We start from the raw sequence: 17,043 nt of genomic DNA on the forward strand, positions 1-17,043 counted from the left end.
TTTACAATGTTCTGTTATAACTAGCACTGATCAGTCAGGTCGTCTAAAATGCCTTTAATAAAATTTTTAGATTTTTTCAAAACATGCCTTAACTATTCAACACATTATTCATTCAATAAATTTCTAAATAGGAATAATATATGACAATAGAAGTTCCACCTTGTGAATAAAACTACACAAATTGACGGAATTTTCAGGATTTACAGCAAAGACGGCCTCCGTGGCGCAGCGGTAGTGCGCTTGTCTGTGACACCGCTAGTCACGGGTTTGAATCCCGGCCAGGGCATAATGAGAAACGAACTATTCCTGATTGACCTGGGTCTTGGATCTTGGATTGCTATCCTATCGCCTAAAAGAAGAATCCGTAATATTTTAATTCTTAATGCATCCTTACAACATAAACCCCAAAAAAAATAATGAAATGCCTTATTTAAATATAAAATCTGAGCATACACTAGCTTTAATGTACCACTAACAGGTTCAGTTCACATCAAAGACGAGACGTAAGCCAACAAAATCTTTTTGTTTAAAAGTTAAAGTTTATTTTTTGTGCTCGCCTTATTAAAATATCACGTCTCTTCTCGGTGTGAACGAACTCTTAATTTATTGAAAAATAAAAATTTCATTTTTTATATTTCTTAAGTTAGATATTGCGTTTTCTCTTTGACGAAGACGACAAACTTATAAAAATTTAATTGTCTACTTTTTAAGAGTCGGAATTTGAATACATTATTTACAAAGGTTATATTTACATTACATTTCTTATTGATAATTGAGAATCAATTAAAAATGTTTCTGTAAACATGTTGGCGAATTTAAAATCTTAGTTCTAGCCAAAAGTCCGCAAAGATGATGCAGTGTGTTTCATAATTCAAATAAAAAAAAATACCAATTACTTAATATTCTTATAAATATTACCATGATCAATATTTTATAAAATCTACTATTTGTAGATAATTTTGATAAAATATTAAAGAAACTTAGGTGAAAGTTACTTTGTATTAATTTTAAATTATCAACTCTTTTATTCCGTTTGTTCATAAAACAATTATTATATGAATTGTTTCAGTATCCTATATATCTTATTAGTTAATTATTTAACAATTTAAACAGGCCTTTGTCAGCTTAAATTTTTCTATCTAATTTATACATTTTATCAGGTTTTTTAGAGTCACGCTCACAACTCTTACAGCAGGTAAAAATCTGTTCATTTCTTTTCAAGAAATGTTTTACTGATGATAGAATAGAAATATTGGTTCCGGACGTTAAAAATAATTATTTATTTATGGGATCGAACAGTTTCAGTGATGTCCAACGTTTCAATGTTAGTTTAATCGTTTCTCTCTCTCTCTCATCTCTGCACCCTCCACAGAAGTGTTTCGGGGCCCGGGGTCCGCCTTCCGACTTCTCTCTCCACTGGGTCCAGTTTTCGGCGTCCTCGGATTTCAGTCCATTGGCTCGCATATCATCTTCTGCGACGTCCAGCTATGTTTCTTCAATCTTAGTTTTATCATATCATCTAAATATTTAAAGTATTTCACTAACCAACATTATAAAATCATTTATTTCACAAACTCCAAAATGTACAATCACATAATCTTTGATTTTTGACGTTGGTCCTGGTTACATCCTCACCACTCAGGAGAGGAGTCCAGGGTGTACTTTTTTACTCAGTTATCACCTATATGCAGCTCTCCCTGACTTTCCTCGCCGTGGTGACGATTTCGGTGCGCGCGCGCGTCGCGGCCGCTATGTCGGAGCTGCGCGCGCACACCCCGCGACTTGTCACTGGTAAACTTGAAGACTAGAGAGAAAATAAACAGATTAGATATAAGGACGTTCTAGCAAAAGGTCTGGTCGAGAGTGCCCGAAACTGACGAGATTGTATGAAGACACTTATGAATTTGGATGAACGAAAGAATTATGCAGTGATCGTGGAAAGTGAAAAGATGCAGTCTCTGCCTACCCCTCCGGGAAAGAGGCAAGATTTTAATTAGATTCAATTGGAAAACTTTTGAATTACAGTTGTTGAATTACAGTCACTGCTTATAAGGTAAGTAAAAAATTAACCCACTTGGTGAAAAAATTGTTTTAACTTAGGTATATATGTTCATAATTAAATACAAACCAATATAATCTTAAGGAAATACGATTTAATGAGCACTTAAAACTGGAAATGACTTGATTGCCTTCTACGACAACCGCGGAAAGCATTTTGGTGATCCTATGCAGTCCGCGTGAGCTTTTATTAATGTGCAAATAATCTAAAGATACTTACGTACATACTAGATTCATAGTCGGGTGGCATCACCTTGTTATATTCTAATGATTTTCTATCTGTAAGGGGAACAAAATAACAACATAAAATTTAGTTAAAAGTAGTGATAGTTAAAGAAAATCACAATTAAAAAAAATATGAAATATGAAGATTCCACCGCGCCGACGCAGCTTTCACACGGGTACATCATATAGTCACGTCTATATCCCTTGCGGGCTATACTATACAGGGCGAACAGTCTTGAAGAGACTGAAACCACGTTCAGCTGTTTAGCTTTGTGAAAGAATCGAAATTTAAATAGTGACAGGTTGCTAGCCCATCGCCTTAAATAAAAATCCCAAGTTTATAAGCCTATTTCAAGGATTATGTGGTTGCTTAATAATAAGTTTTTGTATACTTAGTTGATTTTTTTTTTTTTGTAATTCAATACAAGTAACTAGATCATAATTACTGTTATGTTAATAAGAGGAGCGGAGCCTCCTGACACAGGCATCTTTTGATAGCTTAAAAGGAGACTCCAACACCTAGTTATAAGATCATTATCTGTTTCAGAAAATAAAACATTTTTGATCTTTTTTTTTTATTTTTTTTTTTTTGATTTCTTAGTCTCCTCTTACGACATCCATGGGAAATGAGACGGGCGGTGCAACCCGGTCAAAATGCGTTAAATCCCGTTTGCATACAGTAATAAAAAAATATTTATAATTTTATGTATATACTATACAAAATTTTTCACTATTTTTAGAATATAAAGTTGTAAAAATTTATATAACTCCATCCTGAAGTTTAAAACTTTACAGCTAAACATGAAAAAAGACTAGGTAGTATTTATTTATAAATCACTACATAGTATAAAACAAAGTCGCTATTTTAGTCTGTTTGTCTGTATGCTTAAATCTTTAAAATTACGCAACGGATTTTGATGCGGTTTTTTGTAACAGGTAGAGTGATATAAGAGGAAGGTTTTTATGTATAATAACATTTATAATTTTGCACCCGTGCGAAGCCGGGGCGGGTCGCTAGTTACCTATAATAGCCAGCCTGTTTATAGCACTGGTTAACTGCTTGTCACTATGTTCCATGGACACGCGTATGATTTACGGCCTCTCTACGAGTATATGCCAAAATGATTCTCTTAGAGAAAATATTTTCCAAACATCAGTCAAAAAGACGTGGGTCGTATGTACTTGACAAATATGTCACTTTGAATGCGAACCTTCGATCATATGAACTAAATAATACACACATACATACATATAGTCACGTCTATATCCCTTACGGGGTAGACAGAGCCAATAGTCCCGAAAAGACTGAATGGCCACGTTCAGCTGCTCGGCTTAATGATGGAATTGAAATCCAAATAGTGACAGGTTGCTAGCCCATCGCCTAAAAAAAGGATCGCAATTTTATAAGCCTATCCCTCAGTCGCCTTTTACAACATCCATGGGAAAGAGATGGAGTGGTCCTATTCTTTTTTGTATTGGTGCCGGGAACCACACGGCACTAAATAATAATAACAAGAATATTTTTCTTTGCACTGCGGGACTGCAGGCAGAATTGACACTTTTGCCGGGAGCAAGACTTAGTTAGTTGCTTTGCGGGCGGTCCTTTAGTTAGTTCTAATAGAGATATATTTAGTATCGGCTGTGCATCCGTGCGAAGCCGGGGCGGGTCGCTAGTCCTACTACTATTATAAAGGCGAAAGTTTGTATGGATGTTTGTTACTCTTTCACGCAAAAACTACTGAACCGATTACCATGAAATTTGGTATGTAGGTAGCTGAAGACCCAGAATAACACATAGGCTACTTTTTATCCCAGAGTTCCCGCGGGATTGATAGGGTATCCATGCGGACGAAGTCGCGGGCGGCCTCTAGTTAAATAATAAAATTGTTATACATATACCATAATGGCACGGAATGATGTCAGGGTCTGTCTCCGACTCCCCTGGGTCCATCTTCAGCTCGAACTGACTGCTGTACTGCAGCTTGGAGGTTCCGCAGTACGAGCTCAGATTCTCCTTCTTGGTCAAAGACTCTAGGCTCGGCTCCGTGTACAATTCATTGCTAAAAAGATTTAGGGTAAGGAGGGGGAATGACGCTCAGTGGGTAATGGCGTTCACCTAGGTAAATCTATCAAAACGCAGCATAGCAACACGCCACGACGCATGAAGGCGCGGGGGAAGGGGGCCTCTAACAGGCGGCGACACGAACCGACAGTCAGCCTGCATCACCTGACCGTGAAGTGCATTTCTTTGTTTGAGGCCGCGCCGATGTAATTTTACGTTTGGTGTTTTCTGTCGGTAAGTCTTAAATTTTAATGCCTATTTTATTATTAATTTACTTTTTCTGATAGTTAAACTATTCTATTTTGTAAATATAGTAAATTTTCAACTCTATTGTGCATATTTTTATTATTATTTCACATCAATCGCAAAATGGGCGTTTGGGGTTATACCGCTCATTTGAGCGCCATTACCCCTTAGTGACAATTTTTATTTCATTGTTGTAGATATGCCAAGAAAACGTGAAAGGACCACCCCTCAACCCCTATGAAAATTATTTTAGAAGACAAAGAAAAGAAAAAAGTAGAGAAACTTAAGAAAACGGGGAAAAAAGTTGCCAAAGGGAAGAAACCAAAGAAACAAAAAACGCACAAGAGAAAAATTTTAATGTCCAGTTCTTCAAATAGTGATGATGGAGACCAAATATGCGACGATGACAGCGATGATGACATGAATGTGGATAATGAAAATTACAATAAAATGCATCATCTGCGAAGAATTCGGCAAAAACAAGAATTGTGGTACCGTTGCACCCTCTGCGGGCTGTGGGCCCACGCCATATGTTCGGGATGGGATGCACCAGATGGTTTTATCTGTGATTTATGTGTTCAAAAATAATTGTTATCATTTTCTAATTAGTCCTAGCTTTGACAATAATGATTAGTTTATGATACTATGATAATTAAAGTGAATTGTGATAGTTGATTTTAAGTTCAAAAATTTTACCATAATTGTTAAATTAAAAAAGACTGATTTATCGTACGAATAGGGGTTAATTAATACGAATTTGTGTTTCTAGAACTCACTTTTATTTTATAATGTTGATATCATTCCTGTTTTTTTAATTAACACATATATAATCGGTTATATTTCTTAAAAACATGTTTGAGCGTCGTTACCCCGTACCCCGAGCGGTATTACCCAGAGTAAGGGGGCAATGCCGCTCAAGCATGCTTTTTTTAAAATGTTTTTTTACTATTAGTAAATAAAAGGTATACGCTGTTATTGTTAACTAGTTGTTTACTAGAGAGTTAAAGACTATGTTTCTTTTTTAAATTTTGAATTAAAATGTCTAATCAAAAAAATACACCATTTTTTCGTTAGCTGAACGCCATTCCCCCTCCTTACCCTAATAGTTAGGTACTTATTCTTTTTTTCCATCAAAACAACTAAAGAATATACATACATTAATATCGTCACGTCTATATCCCTTGAGGGGTAGACAGAGCCAACAGTCTTGAAAAGACTGAATGGCCACGTTCAGCTATTTGGCTTAATGATAGAATTGAGATTCAAATAGTGACTGGTTGCTAGCCCCTCGCCTAAAAAAGAATCCCAAGTTTGTAAGCCTATCCCTTAGTCACCTTTTACAACATCCATGGGAAAGAGATGGAGGGGTCCTATTCTTTTTTGTATTGTTGCCGGTAACCACACGGCAATATATGACTATGCCGTAAAAAGGCACTAAAGAATATGTAGTAATTATTACTTGATTGAGTTGTCATAATACTCTAGGTATTTCACAGCTGTATTCTCCAAGTGAACCCTGAAGTCTGCCTTTGATCAGGAGTCAATATGACTCAGGAAATTACACCAAGTAACTTTTATTATACCTACATTACTATTTCTCCGTGATCATGAAAATCTGTCACAGTTTTATTCATCCCTTATTCCTTTAGTCATCTCTTTCGATATCCTTATTAGTCAAGTAGACCATTATTCACCGTGTGGTTCCTGGTACCAATAAAAAAAAAGAATAGGACCACTCCATGACGTTCCCATGGATGTCGTAAAAGGCAACTAAGGGATAGGCTTATAAACTAGGGATTCTTCTTTTAGGCGATGGGCTAACAACCTGTCACTATTTGAATCTCAATTCTATCTTATAGCCAAACAGCTGAACGTGGCCTATCATTCTTTTCAACACTGTTGGCTTTATCTACCCCGCAAGGGATATAGACGTGATTATATGTATGTATGTAGACCGTTATTCAAATTGCCGGATATCATGCTAAAGACCACATAACCATAAGTTTCAATCAAGATTCCAAAGCGAAAATTAAGAATCCATGACATAACTGCTTACTTTGACGGCGGTTGCTTATGCATGTCCAGTCTTCTAGTGACATGTCTTCTGTACAAAGCTGTTATGACCCCACAAACGCCTGTGCAGAGCAGCACCGCTACCACCACGAGGGTCATCAGGACAGGAGACAGGCTTATTGTCGCATTAGCTGGTTGAATGAATGAAAGATCTGATCAGTAATTTTCCAATAGCTTCTCTTTAGGCACGATTTATCATGGCTAATATTTAAGCTTTTAAAAAGACTCCGTCAGTAGTTGCAAGTAAAACATTGTTTGGCTGAGAAATAGCGTGCCGTTTGCTTTCTATAAGAGTTGGGCCGTGGTCGGTTGATACTCGGTATTCGGTGTACTCGATGAGTTTTTTGATACTCGTACTCGGCTGAATATCTCGGTTTGAATCCAATTTATTTAGGTAGATATAATAAAGTACTACACTCAGTAAATCGTTCATTTAAAACTTTTCAATTACTATGACATGGATATTTTATAGAACCGAGGTAATCGGCCGAGTACTCGGTTAAAAAACAAATTGAGCCGAGTAAAACTCGGTACTCGATACTCGGCACTCGGCGCATTTCACACATATTCGAGAGACGGCCTCTGTGGCGCAGCGGTAGTACGCTTGTCTGTGACACCGGAGGTCCCAGGTTCGAATCCGGCCAAGGTGAGGCCATAATGAGAACTTTTCTGTTTCGCCTGGGTCTTGGATGTTTATCTATATAAGTAACACAAGTCTCGAACTTACTTCGAGGCTAACTCAATCTGTGTAATTTGTCTCGTATATATTAATTAATTTATTTTATTTAACACCAAAGTGAATTAATGACATTATGCACTCCTTAATGGCAAACAAAAAAGCATCTTCACCATGACCCAACTATTTAACCCTGATAAATCCTTGAACAACTACGTAGTAGATGATTCCTTTTCTAAAATCCTTACCGGTATATTTATCTGGTGGTCTTAGAGCCACAGTGTACAGGGTCACTTCTTCTCCCCTCCCTTTAGCGTTGGCAGCATACAGCAGTAAGGCGTAGCTGGCTGCGTGGCTGTTCAGACCAGGCAGCTCAAAGGTCGGGGTGTGGTTGGACGAGACGTTGGCTATCAGCTGTGAAATCAACTCTTATATGTTGACTTACTCTAATTTTGTTGTATTAGTGCCGTGTGGTTCCCGGCACTAATACAAAAAAGAATAGGACCACTCCATCTCTTTTCCAGGGATATCGTAAAAGGCGACTAAGGGATAGACTTACAAACTTGGGTTTCTTTTTTAGGCGATGGGCCAGCAACCTGTCACTATTTGAATCTCAATTCTATCATTAAACCAAATACCTGAACGTGGCCATTCAGTCTTTTCAAGACTGTTGGCTCTGTCTACCCCGCAAGGGATATAGACGTGGTTATATGTATGTAAGTATTATGGCATTTTAAAACACCGCAGGTAAGAAAGATGAGATAATTAAAAAATTCATAGAATAAGGACAACCTATATTAAAACTAGTTTTACAAGCTGTAAGAGGTCTGTGAGTTTAGCTATAGACGCGAGATCCAGCAAATAGCCGCTAGTGTATAGCGAGCTACTTCACTAGGTAAACGCTGTAGTAGTCAAAAGGTTTTTATAGGGCTCCCGGGCTGTGAAGAGAGAGAGATAGAGAGAGTCCTAAGCAGCACGACGTCATAGTATGATTTTCATTACTTTGTAATCCTTCAATTCTTCTTACAGTAGCCACCAACTTCCAGTCGTTCTAGTTTCAAATCGCGGGTATACGGGTTTTTCTTGAGTCGCGAGGGTATTTAATATCGCCTTTTCACACATTTCGGTAATCGCTGCACCTATTTATTTATGTATATTGTTTATCTATTGTAGTTTTTATGTATGTATATTATAATTATTTTATTTTATACTAGCTGACCCGCGCAACTTCGTTTGCGTGTATCCCGCTACTTCGACAAATACAGTCAACGCACCAACACATATTGAATACTAATTTTCAATTCACAATAACTTCTCTTTCCCTTAACCGCGTTAAAAATATTAAAATGTTTTTTGGTTTCTGTGACTCTTCTTTGATCGCCCCCCCCCCCTATCAGTTTTTGGAAAAAATATTTAAGTAATGTACAGATTTTTTTTTTTCAAAGTGCTAATGGGGAGCCGCTGCCGCCGACGCGCTATTTATAGGGACGCTGCCCCCGCCGCCGCGGCCGGCCCGTACCGTGCCGCAATACTAATATCGTGATATCTCCTAAACTATATGTCTAAATAACACACTGTAAACTGCAAAAATAATCTAAATTAAATGCTCGTGATGATGAACTTACTTATTTTGATAAGGATATATGTATTATTGGTTATATCACCAGTTAAACATCACCCAACGAATTAAATGTTTTTTTAATACAGAAAAGTAGTTTTTGTGACTTAAATAAAAAAGCTGGATATATGTCATCGCGGACTTTTTTGTAGAACTAATAAAGACCAATATTTTTGCTATACATTGTTCTTACTTGTATCCAACGGTATAAGCGGCGCACGCACAAATGCAATCTTCAATTAGATTTTTTTTCTGACTTCTTGGACATAAATCGCTATAACTCAGCTAATATAGTTTCAATGTATTTCAATTATATATAAAAACCTGTCGGAGAAAATACTCTTTCTATTAGTGAAAACCGCATCAAAATCCGTTGCGTAGTTTTAAAGTTTTATGCATACGAAGGGACTACAGACAAAATGGGCGACTTTGTTTTATACTATGTAGTGATTTTGTGTAGGTATAGATATATTTATTTATTTAGTTTAACCCCACATTAAGTTCTCTGTAAGACCCAATGGTTGACTGGTAGACAATGCTTCTAGCATTAAGTCCGCCAATTGTGCTATACATTTGTATTTTGTGCAATGAAGTTTAAATAAATAAATAAAAAAAAAATAATACCAACTTACCCTCATAGCAGGCAGCTCCAGCACTTCATACCAACTTACCCTCATAGCAGGCAGCTCCAGCACTTCATACCAACTTACCCTCATAGCAGGCAGCTCCAGCACTTCATACCAACTTACCCTCATAGCAGGCAGCTCCAGCACTTCACACCAACTTACCCTCATAACAGGCAGCTCCAGCACTTCATACCAACTTACCCTCATAGCAGGCAGCTCCAGCACTTCATACCAACTTACCCTCATAGCAGGCAGCTCCAGCACTTCATACCAACTTACCCTCATAGCAGGCAGCTCCAGCACTTCCATATGGAACACTTGCGGGAGACCACCATCAAAACCCTCGACACATTCCACCAGAAGACCGCTACTGGTTTGGTTCATTACTGTGCAGTTCTGCAGGGCCATAGGGCGACCTGTGAGAATGAGAATATACATATAGTCACGTCCACATCCCTTGCGGGGTAAACCGAGCCAACAGTCTTGAAAAGGCGGAAAGGCCACGTTCAGCTGTACGGCTTTATGATGGAATTGAGACTCAAATAGTGACTGATATTTGGAAGCGGCACTAAACTTAGTTTTAAATAATTTACTTGACGTCAACCAATGTTGTGAAACCAAAAGATATTACAATGTTACAGATATCTCATATTATTGTATAAAAATTTTAAATATGATTTGATTCTTTTGAATGGGCTTGCAAGCTGTTACTATTTGAAGCTCAGTTCCGTCATTAGAGCATACAGCTGAACGTGGCCTTTCAGTCTTATTGAGGCTGTAGGCTCTGTCTACCCCGAGGTCTACCCCGTAAGGTTTTACGACATGGTTATATGTGCCGTGTGGTTCCCGGCACCATTACAAAAAAGAATAGGACCACTCCATCTCTTTCCCACGGATGTCGTAAAAGGCGACTAAGGAATAGGCTTATAAACTTGGGATTCCTCTTTTAGGCGATGGGCTAGCAACCTGTCACTATTTGAATCTCAATTCTATCCACAAAGCCAAACAGCTGAGCGTGGCCTATCAGTCTTTTCAAAACTGGTGGCTCTGTCTACCCCGCTAGGGATATAGACGTGATCATATGTATGTATGTATGTATGTATCTAAGTTTTTTTTTTTTTTTTTTTTTTTTTTTTTTTTTTTTTTTTTTTTTTTTACGGGACAAATTACACTGATTGAGTTAGCCTCGAAGTAAGTTCGACACTTGTGTTACGAGATACTAACTCAACGATACTATATTTTATAATAAATACTTATATAGATAAACATCCAAGACCCAGGACAATCAGAAAAAGTTCTTTTCTCATCATGCCCTGACCGGGATTCGAACCCGGGACCTCCGGTGTCACAGACAAGCGTACTACCGCTGAGCCACAGAGGCCGTTAAAAGTTACCTGCCGCTATAAGCCTGTAATAGCATGGAACTTCTTGCTTGTCCACGAAGTTGGTTGCGGAGCAGGCTATAGTGCCGTAGTCCATGTCAGTCTTTGGTGTGTAGTTCAGGGTCGATGTGTAGTCTGACATGGTGAAGAGGCTGTTGGATTAAGTCAAATAAATATATAAATAAATAAATACATATACTTATATGGGACAAATTACACAGCTTGAGTTAGCCTCGAAGTAAGTTCGAAACTTGTGTTACGAGATACTAACCCAACGATACTATATTATATAATAAATACTTATATAGATAAACATCCAAGACACAGGCCAATCAGAGAAAGTTCTTTCCTCATTATGCCCTGAACGGGATTCGAACCCGGGACCTCCTGTGTCACAGACAAGCGTATTTACCGCGGCGCCACAGAGGCCGTCTATACATACGAATATGTACTTCAAAATAAATTCAGTATCAAGGTAAAATAACGAACTTATGGGGAAATATTTCATTTATTTTTACATATTTTCATCAGGTTGGCTGGAAGAGATCCCACTTAGGGATAAGCCCGCCTTTGTACTGTACTGTTTTTATTTGTAATGTACTTCTTTAGTGAACATTAAAGTATTAACTAACTTACTATTTTCGTTTGTTTTGTGTTTTTATAATACTCGTATCTTTATTGCACAGAAATTTACACAGTTACAAAAAATAGTATATAGATAACAAATAAGTCACTTGTAATGGCGGACTTCGCTCAGTGACCATAGATCATTGTGACTGATTCGAAACATCCAAGATAAAATATAGGTGCACATCGTGCGTATTTAATACCTGTATGATAAATAATGCAACGCGAAATTTTAAAGTCATTCACATAAATCAATCAATATTTTTATACAAGCTCATCAGTTTTGTTTAGGGTACTCTTGAGCTGACCATTTACTAGATTAAGGTACTGTCGTCTTGGCTTTTAACTTCCAAGAAACATCCATCTAAGAGAGGAAGAACATCGTGAGGAAATCTGCACATTCAACAAATGTATGTGTAACCATGATCGATCCAATACGGGTTAGGTTCCCCAGCAAAGGTTGCGGAGGTCAGCCGGGAGTCGCTTCGTGTAACAACCTGACTCACCCAATCCAGGATCCATGGTCAAAGGCATACCCCGGGCTCTTCTCCAGAGTGGTGAGGATGCGACCGGGACTAAAGCCAGAAGGAAGAAAAATAAACATCCATTTAAGTATTCATAAAATACTTAGGTAAATCAGACATTCGTTCATCATTTACCAGCCGGAATTGGAACCCAGGACCTTCAGCCGTTACCGCGCCACAGTGTCCGATTATTATACAACTATATACCCTGTAATTTCCACATAACCCTCTAATTTCCCAACGCACACTAATAATTTGTACGTTGGGAAATTATTTAATTTGTAATATGTACATGGAAGCTGCTTAATTTAGATAACAATATTATCAAAATCTATTTCAATCAAGCGTATAATTCAGTAGCTTAATTTACTACTCAACGTTAATATAAGTTTTCTAAATCATTTCATCAATACGTAATAATAATTGTATATCCGATAGTTGTATCTGCAAATAGTCTGATAGCGAAGAGTCTCGACTAACATCTAAAGAGGCTCTCGCAAGATGGCTGGATCAACGGTCAGAAACCATTCTGTCGGCTGCTCTTCCGGCACGGAAACATTTGTCGAAGTTAAGTTTCAGAACCGATGCAGAAGGCATCACTTCTGGACCTGGCCTCAGAAGTTTTCATTCTCTGCAAGCTTAACTGCTGGTAGCTTGAGTATTACCGGCAGCTTGAGTATTTTGCTGCTGGTAGATATCTATAGCTTTTTTTATAATGTTTCTATTTTTTTTTTATATAAATATTATAAAATTGTAATTTAAGAAACTTTAATATAGGTATATGTGAATAATATTCATTCACCATACGAGCTTTATAAAAAAACGACTTATAATAAGAATAACATTACTTTATAAACATTATTTCTGTCACTTAGCCATGCATCTGAACGTGGCCTTCGAGTCTTTCCGAGAACAGAGACGTTAGGGAAAAAGACGTCACACATTTATTTGTATGACAGCGGAGTCCATTCATACAACTCATCCAACAAAAAAACCATTATAAGAAAACCTCACCTGGCTGGTATATCGCTTTCCTCTCCAGAACTGTTGAAGGTCCAAGTAAAGCTGGTCGGGGGAGGACTGGAGTCTACTATGCATAGCAACTGCACTGTCTCATATTTCAAAGCGCCGTATACCTCTCCATCGTTGACAGATTTACATATTGGTGCATCTAAGAAAAACGAAAAACAAATATCAATTGCATCATTAACCCTTATAGCCGAACTTGACATTTCAGACTTTACGAGCTTGTTGGCTCTGTCTACCCATGATACAGACGTGATTATATGTATGTATCAATTAAATAGAATAGGACCACTCCATCTCTTTCCCATGGATGTCGTAAAAGGCGACTAAGGGACAGGCTTACAAACGTGGGATTCTTTTTTAGGCGATGGGCGAGCAACCTATCACTTTTTGAATCTCAATTCTATCATAAAGCCAAATAGCTGAACGTGGCCATTCAGTCTTTTGAAGACTATTGACTCTGTCTACCCCGCAAGGGATATAGACGTGACCATATGTATGTAAGTACATACATACATAAAATCACGCCTCTTTCCCGGAGGGATAGGCAGAGACTACCTCCCTGCCACGATCTCTGCATACTTCCTTAGCTTCATCCACATTCATAACTCTCTTCATGCAAGCTCGGCAGTTTCGGGTACTTTTGACCAGACCCTTTACCAGGACGTCCTTAATTTGATCAAGATACGTATCTTACGTGGGAAGACCTAGACGAACGTTCGTCTAGGTCTTCCCACTCCGACCTTTCCCTCCACACTCTCCTTGTACATCTGCTTAGTCAACCTATGTAAGTATGTATTAATTTACACAGTCTTATGCCTAAAGGCTGTAATTCCGCCTAAAACACTCACAAAACACTTACATCTGACTTGCAATGATACAGAATTGCTCGTAGCACCACCCTCGCCGTTGTAAGCTTGACATGTGTAATCCCCCATCGTTGCCCGCGTGACCCTCTGCAGTACCAAGCACTGATCTGTCAGTATGACTCCCGCACTCGGGTTGTGCTGGATTTCTTGTTCCTGTAACAATGTTTTGTTTGTTTATACCTATAGGCAAAAATTAAGCTCTGTTACCAAAATTAGTTGTACTTTTGTTCGAGACGAAATACTCTATAAAAATCACCAATATGCTCTCAGGGGAGTATTTTTTGAGTTCAGGGATTTTGACTTGACTTCTTTCTTATAGCGCTAATTCCAGTTATATCCTCAACTCTCTGAAGAAATAAATAAATAAATATATACAGGACAAATTACACATATTTAGTTAACCTCGAAGTATGTTCGAGACTTGTATTACGAGATACTAACTCAACGATAATATATTTAATAATAAATACTTATATAGATAAACATCCAAGACCCAGGCCAATCAGAAAAAGTTCTTTTCTCATCATGCCCTGGTCGGGATTCGAACCCGGGACCTCCGGTGTCACAGCCAAGCGTACTACCGCTGCATCACAGAGGCCGTCAAAGAAAAGAAGAAGAGATGTGAAGAAGAGCCTGGAGTGCGACTTTGGACCTGGATTGGGTGAGTCAGGTTTTTACACGAAGCGACACCCATATGACCAACCCATATTAGATCAAGTTTACATGTGTGCCTGAATGTGCAGCCTTCGTTTATCGTACCATTTTGTGACTTGACTACCGCTAACGAATCCGATCCCAATCCTAATAATCTATATCTATGCATATAATAAAACAGTAAAACTATTTTGTCTGTACATTTATTATTTTTGACTTAAATGGATAGGAGGGACACTTAGAATGAATAATAGGAAACAAAAATATTTTTTTTTAATTTTTTGTCTGTCTGTCTGTATGTATGATCACGCTTATCTCCGAAAGGACTGAACCGATTTACTTAAAACTATCACCAATTGCTTTGTTTTAACTCAGTAAAAACATTTAAAGTTTGTTTAATCAAAATCGGTTCACTAAAAAAAAAAGTTATTCACTGATGTCAAACGCGGACGAAGTCGCGGGCACAGCTAGTCAACAAATAATAGGTTCCACCTAGAGTCCCAATGTCATATAAATTTCATGTCATAATTAAAAGTGAAACAGCGATAGTTTATCAATTTCATGTCACAATAAAAAGTGAAACAGCGATAGTATATCGCGCGAAAAAAACATCGTACGCCGTGTCATGATAGCCCCGCAGGTAAAAGTTATTTGTATAAATGTTAGTTAACGTCTGAACGAATAATTCAAAATAACACCCACACAAAATGTTTCGGACTGAATTTTAAACAGAGTTAATGTATATCAAAGTCAACTTTCCACTTGGGACCCTCAAGTTGGGTCTGTGTTTAGACCAGACGATACATCATTTTAGATGATTTGGTTCCAAAACTCATCTGAAACTGTAATCCTATTACAGTTTAAAATTTTATCATATTTTTAGCGTCCAACAACTTTCAGCCGCGAAATTTCAAAGATGAGAATATTTTTAATATTTAATGTGTCTGGTACCAAACGGCGCATCAAGATGAAATTTTAACTTAAACTTTCAACAACGTAACTGTACATACATACATACATGCATAAAATCACGCCTCTTTCCCGAAGGGGTAGGCAGAGACTACCTCTTTCCACTTGCCACGATCTCTGCATACTTCCTTCGCTTCATCCACATTCATAACTCTCTTCATGCAAGCTCGACGGTTTCGGGTAATTTTGACCTGACCCTTTACCAGGACGTCCTTAATTTGATCAAGATACGTTCGTCTAGGTCTTCCCACTCCGACCTTTCCCTAAACACTCTCCTTGTATATTTGCTTAGTCAACCTGCTTTCATTCCAGTAACTGTATATGTAATATTTTGGTTAACGTTAATGAAAATTGTAGCTTCGTGTTTAAATCTGACTTAACTAACCATGATCGTAGTTACATATACGTGTGCCGTGTTGTTCCCGGCACCAGTACAAAAAAGAATAGGACCACTCCATCTCTTTCCCATGGATGTCGTAAAAGGCGACTAAGGGATAGGCTCACAAACTTGGGTTTCTTTTTTAAGGCGATGGGCTAGTAACCTGTCACTATTTGAATTTCAATTCTATCATTAAGCCAAATAGCTGAGCGTGGCCTATCAGTCTTTTCAAGACTATTGGCTATGTCTACCCCACAAGGGATATAGACGTTACCATATGTATGTATGTATGTATCGTGGTTACAAGACACTGGGCGCCTCTCCAGAAAAATAGGCTGGTCTATTACCAGGAGGAACAATATGTACTTGTAAACCTTAAGAATCTTACCTCTTTATACCAATTAAGGCGAGTGATCTTCGGGTTCGCCTTGACACTGCATTGGAAGTAAATATCGACGCCTTCCGTTATATCGTCTGGGTTGAGTATAGTTCCCAACTTCAAAGTCACTACAGGCAGAACTGAAATGAACAACTAACTGTGGTGAACTACATAATTGTCACAACATCCTACTACTATTATAAAGGCGAAAGTTTGTATGGATGTATGGATGTTTGTTACTCTTTCACGCAAAAACTACTAAACCGATTACCATGAAATTTGGTATGTAGGTAGCTGAAGACCCAGAATAACACATAGGCTACTTTTTATCCCAGAGTTGCCGCGGGATTGATAGGGTTTCCATGCGGACGAAGTCGCGGGCGGCCTCTAGTATATATATAGACAGATAGATAGATAAACTCTTTATTGCACCGTAAGAAAAAGAAAAACAGGAAAAAAGCACAGGTTATGAGGAGGTGTCGTGTGGTTCCCGGCACCAATACAAAAAAGAATAGGATTCACTCCATCTCTTTCCCGTGGATGCCGTAAAAGGCGACTAAGGGATAGGCTTACTTGAGATTCTTTTTTTGGCGATGGGCTATCAACCTGTCACTATTTGAATCTCAATTCTATCATCAAACCAAAAAGCT

At 38.0% G+C, this 17,043-nt stretch overlaps 1 protein-coding gene across 1 annotated transcript in view; it reads right to left on the minus strand.

Annotated features, from left to right (window-relative positions):
* Positions 1 to 17,043, minus strand: part of LOC106136666 (nephrin) — an 84,879-nt gene continuing 67,836 nt past the window's right edge. Inside the window, exons 8-17 of the mRNA XM_060949186.1 lie at positions 16,403 to 16,533; positions 14,006 to 14,165; positions 13,132 to 13,288; positions 10,979 to 11,118; positions 9,864 to 10,000; positions 7,589 to 7,754; positions 6,648 to 6,795; positions 4,183 to 4,343; positions 2,279 to 2,337; positions 1 to 1,804 (exon numbers count right to left, since the gene is read on the minus strand). Coding sequence (XP_060805169.1) covers positions 1,682 to 1,804; positions 2,279 to 2,337; positions 4,183 to 4,343; positions 6,648 to 6,795; positions 7,589 to 7,754; positions 9,864 to 10,000; positions 10,979 to 11,118; positions 13,132 to 13,288; positions 14,006 to 14,165; positions 16,403 to 16,533 — 1,382 coding nt within the window. The 3' untranslated portion in view covers positions 1 to 1,681. The remainder of the gene's footprint in view (positions 1,805 to 2,278; positions 2,338 to 4,182; positions 4,344 to 6,647; positions 6,796 to 7,588; positions 7,755 to 9,863; positions 10,001 to 10,978; positions 11,119 to 13,131; positions 13,289 to 14,005; positions 14,166 to 16,402; positions 16,534 to 17,043) is intronic.

The sequence above is a fragment of the Amyelois transitella genome, chromosome 18, assembly GCF_032362555.1.
Source record: "Amyelois transitella isolate CPQ chromosome 18, ilAmyTran1.1, whole genome shotgun sequence".
Classification (NCBI taxonomy): Eukaryota; Metazoa; Arthropoda; class Insecta; order Lepidoptera; family Pyralidae; genus Amyelois; species Amyelois transitella.